Raw genomic sequence first — 14,734 nt, 5'->3', positions numbered from 1 at the left:
CCCTGCACCAGCATGTTAAACAGCGCATCGTCCATGCACTCAGGCAATCTGTGAGTACAAAGGTGCACCTGACTACAGATGCATGGACCAGTAGGCATGGCCAGGGACATTATGTGTCCATCACGGCACACTGGGTGAATGTGGTGGATGCAGGGTCCACAGGCGACATCAATTTAGGGACAGTTGTGCCTAGCCCACGGTCTAGGAAACAGTTGGCTGTAGGCGTTCGCACCCCCTCCTCCTCCTCCTCCTCGTCCTCCTGCAGAAGCTACAGCTCTTCCACAGAACGCAGTCTGCCAACCACTCCATCGGCAGATGACACTGTTGCACACCAGTTGTCCCATTATGGGCCAGCTACTGCCAAGCGTCAGCAGGCTGTATTGGCTATGAAGTGTTTGGGCGACAACAGACACACCGCGGAAGTTCTATCCGAGTTCTTGCAACAAGAAACGCAGTCGTGGCTGGGCACAGTAGATCTTGAGGCAGGCAAGGTAGTGAGTGATAACGGAAGGAATTTCATGGCTGCCATCTCCCTTTCCCAACTGAAACACATTCCTTGCCTGGCTCACACCTTAAACCTGGTGGTGCAGTGCTTATTGAAAACTTATCCTGGGTTCTCCGACCTGCTCCTCAAAGTGCGTGCACTTTGCTCACATATCCGACGTTCGCCTGTACACGCCAGCCGTATGCAGACCTATCAGCGGTCTTTGAACCTTCCCCAGCATCGCCTAATCATAGACGTTGCAACAAGGTGGAACTCAACACTGCACATGCTTCAGAGACTGTGCGAACAGAGGCGTGCTGTTATTTATTTGTGGGAGGATACACGGGCAGGCAGTAGGATGGCAGACATGGAGTTGTCAGGTGTGCAGTGGTCTAAGATACAAGACATGTGTCAAGTCCTTCAGTGTTTTGAGGAATGCACACGGCTGGTTAGTGCAGACAACGCCGTAATAAGCATGAGCATCCCCCTAATGCGTCTGCTGATGCAAAGTTTGACGCACATAAAGGAGCAGGCGTCTGCACCAGAGGAAGAGGAAAGCCTTGATGACAGTCAGCCATTGTCTGGTCAGGGCAGTGTACAGGACGAGGTAGCGGGCGAAGAGGAGGTGGAGGACGAGGAGGATGATGGGGATGAGTATATTTTTAATGCCGAACCTTTCCCGGGGGCACAGGAAATTGGTTGCGTGTCACGGCCGGGTTCTGGTTTTTTGAGGGACACAAGTGACGTAGATTTGCCTGCAACTGCCCCTCAACCAATCACAACCGGAGATTTGACAACTGGAACTTTGGCCCACATGGCGGATTATGCCTTACGTATCCTAAAAAGGGACACACGCATTACGAAAATGATGAACGATGACGATTACTGGTTGGCCTGCCTCCTTGATCCACGCTATAAAGGCAAATTGCAAAATATTATGCCACATGAGAACTTGGAACTAATATTAGCAACCAAACAATCAACTCTTGTTGACCGTTTGCTTCAGGCATTCCCAGCACACAGCGCACGTGATCGTTCTCACACGAGCTCCAGGGGGCAGCAGACTAGGAGTGTTAGGGGTGCACACATCAGAAGTGGCGTTGGACAGAGGGGTTTTCTGACCAGGTTGTGGAGTGATTTTGCTATGACCGCAGACAGGACAGGTACTGCTGCATCAATTGAAAGTGACAGGAGACAACATTTGTTCAGTATGGTTACTAACTATTTTTCATCCCTTATCGATGTTCTCCCTCAACCGTCATTCCCATTTGATTACTGGGCCTCCAAATTAGACACCTGGCCAGAATTGGCAGAATATGCATTGCAGGAGCTTGCTTGCCCGGCAGCAAGTGTCCTATCAGAAAGAGTATTCAGTGCTGCAGGTTCAATATTAACCGAAAAAAGGACTCGTCTGGCTACCCAAAATGTTGACGATCTAACATTCATTAAAATGAACCACAACTGGATTTCGAAATCTTTTGCCCCACCTTGCCCGGCCGACACCTAGCTTTCCTATGAAAAGCTCTTGCCTGTGAATTACTTTTCTAATGTCTAATTTGCTGCAGCTGATTGTACAGCATACGACATGTTTACACCTCCCTAAATGGCAAAACTCCCCACACGGGGCCGTGGTATCGCGACTTGGCGCAAGCACCCGTGAGACTGCTGTTTGTCTGAAGAGGTGGGTGTGCTCGCTTTTGGTTGACGGCATTGCTACTGGGTCCCTCATAGTACAATGTAGTGTCTCTGGCGGTGGTGGTGCGCACCCAACGTCAGACACACCGTTGTAACATGAGGGGCCCTGGGGCGGTCCCGCCGGCCTCAAGAGAGTTCCCCCCTACCCCAGCTCAAAATGTGCTCTACCACGTGCAAAATTATGTCGCACAGCTCCACCAATCTTTAGTCTATTCGCTGACATCATTCAATGTCTGGCACTGACAATACAAATTTGTAGACATCTATGATGCAACTTAAAGTAGTCTGTGTCTGTGTCCTATATTGGCACCATTAAATAGTTACTGCCAAATTACTATGTCAGAAACTCAGTAGATGAGCCCACCCCTGTACCTAAGTATGCCACCTTTTTTTTTGTTTTGGTTGTTTTGCGAGACATTAACATCTATTTATATTTTGGGAGTACTGGGACAGACACTCCTTGCACTACTCCTCCACTCACCACCAAGCTGCCTGTGTATCCATGTAACCGCTGTAAAGCTGCCATGAGCCTATTGTTTGTTATTTTAGGCCTTTGATAGCCTGTCTGCGGTCCCTACTTTAAATACTCCTCCACTCACCACCAAGCTGCCTGTGTATCCATGTAACCGCTGTAAAGCTGCCATGAGCCTATTGTTTGTTATTTTAGGCCTTTGATAGTCTGTCTGCGGTCCCTACTTTAAATACTCCTCCACTCATCACCAGCTGCCTGTGTATCCATGTAACCGCTGTAAAGCTGCCATGAGCCTATTGTTTGTTATTTTAGGCCTTTGATAGCCTGTCTGCGGTCCCTACTTTAAATACTCCTCCACTCACCACCAAGCTGCCTGCCCGTGTATCCATGTAACCGCTGTAAAACTGCCATAAGCCTATTGTTTGTTATTTTAGGCCTTTGATAGCCTGTCTGCGGTCCCTACTTTAAATACTCCTCCACTCACCACCAAGCTGCCTGTGTATCCATGTAACCGCTGTAAAGCTGCCATGAGCCTATTGTTTGTTATTTTAGGCCTTTGATAGCCTGTCTGCGGTCCCTACTTTAAATACTCCTCCACTCACCACCAAGCTGCCTGTGTATCCATGTAACCGCTGTAAAGCTGCCATGAGCCTATTGTTTGTTATTTTAGGCCTTTGATAGTCTGTCTGCGGTCCCTACTTTAAATACTCCTCCACTCATCACCAGCTGCCTGTGTATCCATGTAACCGCTGTAAAGCTGCCATGAGCCTATTGTTTGTTATTTTAGGCCTTTGATAGCCTGTCTGCGGTCCCTACTTTAAATACTCCTCCACTCACCACCAAGCTGCCTGCCCGTGTATCCATGTAACCGCTGTAAAACTGCCATAAGCCTATTGTTTGTTATTTTAGGCCTTTGATAGCCTGTCTGCGGTCCCTACTTTAAATACTCCTCCACTCACCACCAAGCTGCCTGTGTATCCATGTAACCGCTGTAAAGCTGCCATGAGCCTATTGTTTGTTATTTTAGGCCTTTGATAGCCTGTCTGCGGTCCCTACTTTAAATACTCCTCCACTCACCACCAAGCTGCCTGTGTATCCATGTAACCGCTGTAAAGCTGCCATGAGCCTATTGTTTGTTATTTTAGGCCTTTGATAGTCTGTCTGCGGTCCCTACTTTAAATACTCCTCCACTCATCACCAGCTGCCTGTGTATCCATGTAACCGCTGTAAAGCTGCCATGAGCCTATTGTTTGTTATTTTAGGCCTTTGATAGCCTGTCTGCGGTCCCTACTTTAAATACTCCTCCACTCACCACCAAGCTGCCTGCCCGTGTATCCATGTAACCGCTGTAAAACTGCCATAAGCCTATTGTTTGTTATTTTAGGCCTTTGATAGCCTGTCTGCGGTCCCTACTTTAAATACTCCTCCACTCACCACCAAGCTGCCTGTGTATCCATGTAACCGCTGTAAAGCTGCCATGAGCCTATTGTTTGTTATTTTAGGCCTTTGATAGTCTGTCTGCGGTCCCTACTTTAAATACTCCTCCACTCATCACCAGCTGCCTGTGTATCCATGTAACCGCTGTAAAGCTGCCATGAGCCTATTGTTTGTTATTTTAGGCCTTTGATAGCCTGTCTGCGGTCCCTACTTTAAATACTCCTCCACTCACCACCAAGCTGCCTGCCCGTGTATCCATGTAACCGCTGTAAAACTGCCATAAGCCTATTGTTTGTTATTTTAGGCCTTTGATAGCCTGTCTGCGGTCCCTACTTTAAATACTCCTCCACTGACCACCAAGCTGCCTGCCCGTGTATCCATGTAACCGCTGTAAAACTGCCATGAGCCTATTGTTTGTTATTTTAGGCCTTTGATAGCCTGTCTGCGGTCCCTACTTTAAATACTCCTCCACTCACCACCAAGCTGCCTGTGTATCCATGTAACCGCTGTAAAGCTGCCATGAGCCTATTGTTTGTTATTTTAGGCCTTTGATAGCCTGTCTGCGGTCCCTACTTTAAATACTCCTCCACTCACCACCAAGCTGCCTGTGTATCCATGTAACCGCTGTAAAGCTGCCATGAGCCTATTGTTTGTTATTTTAGGCCTTTGATAGCCTGTCTGCGGTCCCTACTTTAAATACTCCTCCACTCACCACCAAGCTGCCTGCCCGTGTATCCATGTAACCGCTGTAAAACTGCCATAAGCCTATTGTTTGTTATTTTAGGCCTTTGATAGCCTGTCTGCGGTCCCTACTTTAAATACTCCTCCACTGACCACCAAGCTGCCTGCCCGTGTATCCATGTAACCGCTGTAAAACTGCCATGAGCCTATTGTTTGTTATTTTAGGCCTTTGATAGCCTGTCTGCGGTCCCTACTTTAAATACTCCTCCACTCACCACCAAGCTGCCTGTGTATCCATGTAACCGCTGTAAAGCTGCCATGAGCCTATTGTTTGTTATTTTAGTCCTTTGATAGCCTGTCTGCGGTCCCTACTTTAAATACTCCTCCACTCACCACCAAGCTGCCTGTGTATCCATGTAACCGCTGTAAAGCTGCCATGAGCCTATTGTTTGTTATTTTAGGCCTTTGATAGCCTGTCTGCGGTCCCTACTTTAAATACTCCTCCACTCACCACCAAGCTGCCTGCCCGTGTATCCATGTAACCGCTGTAAAACTGCCATAAGCCTATTGTTTGTTATTTTAGGCCTTTGATAGCCTGTCTGCGGTCCCTACTTTAAATACTCCTCCACTGACCACCAAGCTGCCTGCCCGTGTATCCATGTAACCGCTGTAAAACTGCCATGAGCCTATTGTTTGTTATTTTAGGCCTTTGATAGCCTGTCTGCGGTCCCTACTTTAAATACTCCTCCACTCACCACCAAGCTGCCTGTGTATCCATGTAACCGCTGTAAAGCTGCCATGAGCCTATTGTTTGTTATTTTAGGCCTTTGATAGCCTGTCTGCGGTCCCTACTTTAAATACTCCTCCACTCACCACCAAGCTGCCTGTGTATCCATGTAACCGCTGTAAAGCTGCCATGAGCCTATTGTTTGTTATTTCAGGCCTTTGATAGCCTGTCTGCGGTCCCTACTTTAAATACTCCTCCACTCACCACCAAGCTGCCCGTGTATCCATGTAACCGCTGTAAAACTGCCATGAGCCTATTGTTTGTTATTTTAGGCCTTTGATAGCCTGTCTGCGGTCCCTACTTTAAATACTCCTCCACTCACCACCAAGCTGCCCGTGTATCCATGTAACCGCTGTAAAACTGCCATGAGCCTATTGTTTGTTATTTTAGGCCTTCGAAGTCTGTCTGCGGTCCCTCCTTCCACTAGGCCTCCACTGACCAGACCACTGCTGCCCGTGTACCCCTGGAACCAATTTTAAAGTGCCTACAGCCAGCCCATTTTATTGTGTTAGGCCTTCGAAGCCTGTCTGCGGTCCCTCCTTCCACTAGGCCTCCACTGACCAGACCACTGCTGCCCGTGTACCCCTGGAACCAATTTTAAAGTGCCTACAGCCAGCCCATTTTATTGTGTTAGGCCTTCGAAGCCTGTCTGCGGTCCCTCCTTCCACTAGGCCTCCACTCACCTGACCACTGCTGCCCGTGTACCCCTGGAACCAATAATAAAGTGCCTACAGCCAGCCCATTTTATTATGTTAGGCCTTTGAAGCCTGTCTGCGGTCCCTCCTTCCACTAGGCCTCCACTGACCAGACCACTGCTGCCCGTGTACCCCTGAAACCAATAATAAAGTGCCTACCGCCAGCCCATTTTATTGTTAGGCCTTCGAAGCCTGTCTAAGGTCCCTCCTTCCACTAGGCCTCCACTCACCTGACCACTGCTGCCCGTGTACCCCTGGAACCAATAATAAAGTGCCTAGAGCCTATTTTTTTATTTAATTTAATATTAATAAAGCCAGGATGAACTACGATATACCACGCTATGAGCTACCCAGTTGACAATTCTTTTGCGAGAAAAGCCATCCCACCCCTCCACCTGCATGTTAAAGACCGCATTGTCCTTGCATTCTGTCAATTTGTCAGTCCAAAGGTATACCTGACAACAGACACATGGACCTGTAGGCCTGGCCACGGAAGGTTACGTGTCCTTTGTGGCTAAATGGGTTAATGTATTGGATGCATGGTCCACACAGGGGACAGCCTGCAAAGTCTGTCTGCAGTCCCTAGTTCAAGTTGTCCTCAACTGAATAAAGCTGAGCTTCTACCTTCTGGCTCTGATTAACTGCTGTTTTTAAAAAAATTGGCTGTTCCGTCCTTCTAAAGGTGTCTGCCCCTGCCTGGTGTTGTCCTCAACTGAATAAAGCTGAGCTTCAACCTTCAGTTCCAAACATACAACAGAAAACTGGTACAATACAAAAAGTGGCCTCCAGCTACAAAAACTTTCTCCTACAAGTAGTTAACTGACAGTTTTTTTTCCAGTGAAAACACAGATATGGCATCCAACGAGTGTTGTCCTGTCTCGTCTTCTTTATATTATTGCCAAGAAGCTGCAACTGAATAAAGCTGAGCTTCAACCTTCAGTTCCAAATTACCATTTTTAAAAAAGCAATTGGCTGTTCCGGCCTACTAAAGGTGTCTGTCTGCCCCTGCCTGGTGTTGTCCTCAACTGAATAAAGCTGAGCTTCAACCTTCTGTTCCAAATTACCATTTTTAAAAATGCAATTGGCTGTTCCGGCCTACTAAAGGTGTCTGTCTGCCCCTGCCTGGTGTTGTCCTCAACTGAATAAAGCTGAGCTTCTACCTTCTGCCTCTTACTAACTGCTGTTTTTTTAAAAAATTAGCTGTTCCGGCCTACTAAAGGTGTCTGTCTGCCCCTGCCTGGTGTTGTCCTCAACTGAATAAAGCTGAGCTTCAACCTTCTGTTCCAAATTACCATTTTTAAAAATGCAATTGGCTGTTCCGGCCTACTAAAGGTGAATGTCTGCCCCTGCCTGGTGTTGTCCTCAACTGAATAAAGCTGAGCTTCAACCTTCAGTTCCAAATTACCATTTTTAAAAATGCCATTGGCTGTTCCGGCCTACTAAAGGTGTCTGTCTGCCCCTGCCTGGTGTTGTCCTCAACTGAATAAAGCTGAGCTTCAACCTTCTGTTCCAAATTACCATTTTTAAAAATGCAATTGGCTGTTCCGGCCTACTAAAGGTGTCTGTCTGCCCCTGCCTGGTGTTGTCCTCAACTGAATAAAGCTGAGCCTCAACCTTCTGTTCCAAATTACCATTTTTAAAAATGCAATTGGCTGTTCCGGCCTACTAAAGGTGAATGTCTGCCCCTGCCTGGTGTTGTCCTCAACTGAATAAAGCTGAGCTTCAACCTTCAGTTCCAAATTACCATTTTTAAAAATGCCATTGGCTGTTCCGGCCTACTAAAGGTGTCTGTCTGCCCCTGCCTGGTGTTGTCCTCAACTGAATAAAGCTGAGCTTCTACCTTCTGCCTCTTACTAACTGCTGTTTTTTTAAAAAATTGGCTGTTCCGGCCTACTAAAGGTGTCTGTCTGCCCCTGCCTGGTGTTGTCCTCAACTGAATAAAGCTGAGCTTCAACCTTCTGTTCCAAATTACCATTTTTAAAAATGCAATTGGCTGTTCCGGCCTACTAAAGGTGAATGTCTGCCCCTGCCTGGTGTTGTCCTCAACTGAATAAAGCTGAGCTTCAACCTTCAGTTCCAAATTACCATTTTTAAAAATGCCATTGGCTGTTCCGGCCTACTAAAGGTGTCTGTCTGCCCCTGCCTGGTGTTGTCCTCAACTGAATAAAGCTGAGCTTCTACCTTCTGCCTCTTACTAACTGCTGTTTTTTTTAAAAATTGGCTGTTCCGGCCTACTAAAGGTGTCTGTCTGCCCCTGCCTGGTGTTGTCCTCAACTGAATAAAGCTGAGCTTCAACCTTCTGTTCCAAATTACCATTTTTAAAAATGCCATTGGCTGTACCGGCCTACTAAAGGTGTCTGTCTGCCCCTGCCTGGTGTTGTCCTCAACTGAATAAAGCTGAGCTTCAACCTTCTGTTCCAAATTACCATTTTTAAAAATGCAATTGGCTGTTCCGGCCTACTAAAGGTGTCTGTCTGCCCCTGCCTGGTGTTGTCCTCAACTGAATAAAGCTGAGCTTCTACCTTCTGCCTCTTACTAACTGCTGTTTTTTTAAAAAATTGGCTGTTCCGGCCTACTAAAGGTGTCTGTCTGCCCCTGCCTGGTGTTGTCCTCAACTGAATAAAGCTGAGCTTCAACCTTCTGTTCCAAATTACCATTTTTAAAAATGCAATTGGCTGTTCCGGCCTACTAAAGGTGAATGTCTGCCCCTGCCTGGTGTTGTCCTCAACTGAATAAAGCAGAGCTTCAACCTTCAGTTCCAAATTACCATTTTTAAAAATGCCATTGGCTGTTCCGGCCTACTAAAGGTGTCTGTCTGCCCCTGCCTGGTGTTGTCCTCAACTGAATAAAGCTGAGCTTCTACCTTCTGCCTCTTACTAACTGCTGTTTTTTTTTAAAATTGGCTGTTCCGGCCTACTAAAGGTGTCTGTCTGCCCCTGCCTGGTGTTGTCCTCAACTGTATAAAGCTGAGCTTCAACCTTCTGTTCCAAATTACCATTTTTAAAAATGCAATTGGCTGTTCCGGCCTACTAAAGGTGAATGTCTGCCCCTGCCTGGTGTTGTCCTCAACTGAATAAAGCAGAGCTTCAACCTTCAGTTCCAAATTACCATTTTTAAAAATGCCATTGGCTGTTCCGGCCTACTAAAGGTGTCTGTCTGCCCCTGCCTGGTGTTGTCCTCAACTGAATAAAGCTGAGCTTCTACCTTCTGCCTCTTACTAACTGCTGTTTTTTTTAAAAATTGGCTGTTCCGGCCTACTAAAGGTGTCTGTCTGCCCCTGCCTGGTGTTGTCCTCAACTGAATAAAGCTGAGCTTCAACCTTCTGTTCCAAATTACCATTTTTAAAAATGCAATTGGCTGTTCCGGCCTACTAAAGGTGTCTATCTGCCCCTGCCTGGTGTTGTCCTCAACTGAATAAAGCTGAGCCTCAACCTTCTGTTCCAAATTACCATTTTTAAAAATGCAATTGGCTTTTCCGGCCTACTAAAGGTGAATGTCTGCCCCTGCCTGGTGTTGTCCTCAACTGAATAAAGCTGAGCTTCAACCTTCAGTTCCAAATTACCATTTTTAAAAATGCCATTGGCTGTTCCGGCCTACTAAAGGTGTCTGTCTGCCCCTGCCTGGTGTTGTCCTCAACTGAATAAAGCTGAGCTTCTACCTTCTGCCTCTTACTAACTGCTGTTTTTTTAAAAAATTGGCTGTTCCGGCCTACTAAAGGTGTCTGTCTGCCCCTGCCTGGTGTTGTCCTCAACTGAATAAAGCTGAGCTTCAACCTTCTGTTCCAAATTACCATTTTTAAAAATGCAATTGGCTGTTCCGGCCTACTAAAGGTGAATGTCTGCCCCTGCCTGGTGTTGTCCTCAACTGAATAAAGCAGAGCTTCAACCTTCAGTTCCAAATTACCATTTTTAAAAATGCCATTGGCTGTTCCGGCCTACTAAAGGTGTCTGTCTGCCCCTGCCTGGTGTTGTCCTCAACTGAATAAAGCTGAGCTTCTACCTTCTGCCTCTTACTAACTGCTGTTTTTTTTAAAAATTGGCTGTTCCGGCCTACTAAAGGTGTCTGTCTGCCCCTGCCTGGTGTTGTCCTCAACTGAATAAAGCTGAGCTTCAACCTTCTGTTCCAAATTACCATTTTTAAAAATGCAATTGGCTGTTCCGGCCTACTAAAGGTGTCTGTCTGCCCCTGCCTGGTGTTGTCCTCAACTGAATAAAGCTGAGCCTCAACCTTCTGTTCCAAATTACCATTTTTAAAAATGCAATTGGCTGTTCCGGCCTACTAAAGGTGAATGTCTGCCCCTGCCTGGTGTTGTCCTCAACTGAATAAAGCTGAGCTTCAACCTTCAGTTCCAAATTACCATTTTTAAAAATGCCATTGGCTGTTCCGGCCTACTAAAGGTGTCTGTCTGCCCCTGCCTGGTGTTGTCCTCAACTGAATAAAGCTGAGCTTCAACCTTCTGTTCCAAATTACCATTTTTAAAAATGCAATTGGCTGTTCCGGCCTACTAAAGGTGTCTGTCTGCCCCTGCCTGGTGTTGTCCTCAACTGAATAAAGCTGAGCTTCTACCTTCTGCCTCTTACTAACTGCTGTTTTTTTAAAAAATTGGCTGTTCCGGCCTACTAAAGGTGTCTGTCTGCCCCTGCCTGGTGTTGTCCTCAACTGAATAAAGCTGAGCTTCAACCTTCTGTTCCAAATTACCATTTTTAAAAATGCAATTGGCTGTTCCGGCCTACTAAAGGTGAATGTCTGCCCCTGCCTGGTGTTGTCCTCAACTGAATAAAGCAGAGCTTCAACCTTCAGTTCCAAATTACCATTTTTAAAAATGCCATTGGCTGTTCCGGCCTACTAAAGGTGTCTGTCTGCCCCTGCCTGGTGTTGTCCTCAACTGAATAAAGCTGAGCTTCTACCTTCTGCCTCTTACTAACTGCTGTTTTTTAAAAAAATTGGCTGTTCCGGCCTACTAAAGGTGTCTGTCTGCCCCTGCCTGGTGTTGTCCTCAACTGAATAAAGCTGAGCTTCAACCTTCTGTTCCAAATTACCATTTTTAAAAATGCAATTGGCTGTTCCGGCCTACTAAAGGTGTCTGTCTGCCCCTGCCTGGTGTTGTCCTCAACTGAATAAAGCTAAGCCTCAACCTTCTGTTCCAAATTACCATTTTTAAAAATGCAATTGGCTGTTCCGGCCTACTAAAGGTGAATGTCTGCCCCTGCCTGGTGTTGTCCTCAACTGAATAAAGCTGAGCTTCAACCTTCAGTTCCAAATTACCATTTTTAAAAATGCCATTGGCTGTTCCGGCCTACTAAAGGTGTCTGTCTGCCCCTGCCTGGTGTTGTCCTCAACTGAATAAAGCTGAGCTTCAACCTTCTGTTCCAAATTACCATTTTTAAAAATGCAATTGGCTGTTCCGGCCTACTAAAGGTGTCTGTCTGCCCCTGCCTGGTGTTGTCCTCAACTGAATAAAGCTGAGCTTCTACCTTCTGCCTCTTACTAACTGCTGGTTTTTTTTAAAATTGGCTTTTCCGGCCTACTAAAGGTGTCTGTCTGCCCCTGCCTGGTGTTGTCCTCAACTGAATAAAGCTGAGCTTCAACCTTCTGTTCCAAATTACCATTTTTAAAAATGCAAATGGCTGTTCCGGCCTACTAAAGGTGAATGTCTGCCCCTGCCTGGTGTTGTCCTCAACTGAATAAAGCTGAGCTTCAACCTTCAGTTCCAAATTACCATTTTTAAAAATGCCATTGGCTGTTCCGGCCTACTAAAGGTGTCTGTCTGCCCCTGCCTGGTGTTGTCCTCAACTGAATAAAGCTGAGCTTCAACCTTCAGTTCCAAATTACCATTTTTAAAAATGCAATTGGCTGTTCCGGCCTACTAAAGGTGTCTGTCTGCCCCTGCCTGGTGTTGTCCTCAACTGAACAAAGCTGAGCTTCCACATTCTGGCTTTCGCCCTATACTATCAGATATTAAACTGCATTTGGCCTACTAGTGTGGTTATGCCCTTGAAACAGTGTCTGCTGCTCTTGCGTTTGCTACTCCACTGAACAAAGCAATGCCGCCTGTTTAGTCCTGTTACCAATTTTGAACTGCATTTAGCCTACTTTATTCTTTGGCCCTATATCTGTTTCCTCCTCATCCTGCCCATTGCCCAGCCACTGCTAGATGAGTCTGCTGGTACATTGACCTAGACCACTACATTCCCCTTATACTCTACACAGCCAGAATCTGACCCTGCTGAAAGTAAGGTTCCCCTTCCCGCATGTTATACCACCTTACACAGGGACAGAGAGGAAGGTGCAGATGAAAGTGCAGGTTCCTTCATCAGGTGGGGGGGCATACTCGTTGGCGACGTCACTGGCACAGGGCCCCTCAGAGTACGCAAAAGTGTCACTGCTGGTGGGAGGCGCCCCCGCCATGCAAACACACATCGCTGTACTTTGAGGGGCCCTGTGCCAGTGCCAATGCGAACGAGTGGGCCCCCCCTGCTTGCTCAGGATCACAGCACTTGCAACGTTGAAATACTTACCTTTCCCTGCAACACCGCCGTGACGTAGTCCGCATTTCCTGGGCCCACGAAAAACTTGAGCCGGCCCTACTCCCCCCACAACTTTTGCCAAATGACCCCCAATTCCCTATGCCCAACTATTATTATAAAGTTAATTAAGATTGACAAGCTTCAGAAACAAGAATGGATGTTTTTGGCATTAAAATGGGCACTGTAGGTGTTTTCCTGGCCTCCACTCACTGCCGACTATGCTTCCCCATTGACTTGCATTGGGTTTCGTGTTTCGGTCGATCCCCGACTTTTAGCGATAATCGGCCGACTGCACTCGACTCGACTCTGGACAAAATCGGGTTTCACAAAACCCGACTCGATCTTAAAAAAATGAAAGTCGCTCAACTCTATGCCCCACAAATGCCCAATCACACCAGTATATCAGCGTGGACAATATTTGTGTAGTCCATATATTTTGACCAAAACATTTCCTGTAGGACCAGCACCTTTTGAAGGGTAAGTTCGGTAGCTCCAACCGACACAGACGGATGTCGCTAGAGGAGGTCAGGGTAGAGATGTAACGTTCACAGTTTTAGAAAATTTTTCAAGACAGATATGAGAAAACCCAAAATGGAAAGTTGTCAATCACTTTATACTTTTGTAGGATTAATAACAAAGGGATAGCACAATACAGACTTCACCTATAGCTTCGTCCCTGCATATTTACAGCTTTCATTAAGAGTTTTCCTTTAATTCCCTCATTCACAGCATGCTGAAATCCGAAATACAAGAACCACGTATTGATTGTTCACAGAAAGTGATGGAAAAGTCTATAGAACTGGAGCACTGCAAGAGGAAACTACTTCTGAACAGTGGAAATAACAAGTAAGTGCCACATTGATATAATAAACTATGCGTTGTAACTAAGTTAGTAATAAATGAATAAATTGAAAAAAGTCAACTGACAATTTAATGTTACTGTCCCTACATAATTGTCAGATACCTTGAAGGCTAGAGAGGTGTTAGACACTTAATATGGGAGCAGTATGACTAACATTGCAATTGGAAGACCAACGGGACACACAAGTACGTCCAATATCAGTAAGGAGTTAAAGATCTCTCAAAAAAAAATTGATGCCCTATTCATGAGATTGGTGATAAATGTATAGTTTTTGGCGGTTTGATGGCTGGAAGCCCAGTGATCTTGAGAACAATGAACCCGTATCCTCCGAGTGAATGATCTGCTACCGGAAAGTGTGTGTAGTATGACTGCATAACTAAGCTGAGAGTGTAGGGTGCTTGAGACACTGTTTCTATGGCTGTCTCTATGGACCTTTACTCAAGTGATATCGTTAGATAACTTGAACTTGACGGCAGGAGGCATGCATGAAGATTTCAGATTAAGATTTATTTTCCAGCTGAATTATTGTAGTTCTACCCACATGCAGTAGCTAAAATAGATTTTTCAGAACCTGAGCTGAAAACACACGGGCTTCTAAGATGGTTGACAGACAGTGAATGAAGAAGGGAGGGGTTACTGACATCAGAGAGAGGAAGGACAAACTTCTAAAGCGGGCAAACCTTATTGCAGAGCAACGAAACAGCACAATATAACAACACAATGATTTTGATTATCATTCCAAATCCAGATATTTATTTTGATTCACATTGATCATTTTTATGTTTTATTGTTCTCAACGGATTCCACTATGTAATGAATAAAGATGTGCAACTGGAATATTTCATTCAGTGATATCTAGGATGTGGTATTTTAGTGTTCCCATTATTTTGTGAGCAGTGTGTATATATGTGTGTATATAGATGTGTAACAAAAGAAAAAAGGAATGTAGTCAGCTTACCGGTCTTAGACGAAATCCCCAGACCTGCCAACGCCCAGCACGGTTCGGGGTGAGCGCCTACAGCAAATGAAGACAAAAAGAGAAATGATCCAGCTGGAGGTGGAGGCCGTTCAGACTTTGTGAGACTTTATTAGAC

General features: G+C 45.9%; 1 protein-coding gene across 1 annotated transcript in view; it reads left to right on the top strand.

Moving 5' to 3' along the window:
- The window catches only part of LOC143788426 (histo-blood group ABO system transferase 2-like), a 59,210-nt gene that overhangs the window by 17,281 nt on the left and 27,195 nt on the right, over window positions 1-14,734 (top strand). Inside the window, exon 2 of the mRNA XM_077278097.1 lies at window positions 13,508-13,624. Within this exon, the coding sequence (XP_077134212.1) occupies window positions 13,508-13,624 (117 nt within the window). The remainder of the gene's footprint in view (window positions 1-13,507; window positions 13,625-14,734) is intronic.

This window comes from Ranitomeya variabilis, chromosome 8 (assembly GCF_051348905.1).
Source record: "Ranitomeya variabilis isolate aRanVar5 chromosome 8, aRanVar5.hap1, whole genome shotgun sequence".
NCBI lineage: Eukaryota > Metazoa > Chordata > Amphibia > Anura > Dendrobatidae > Ranitomeya > Ranitomeya variabilis.
This window is presented reverse-complemented; position numbering and strand designations above follow the sequence as displayed.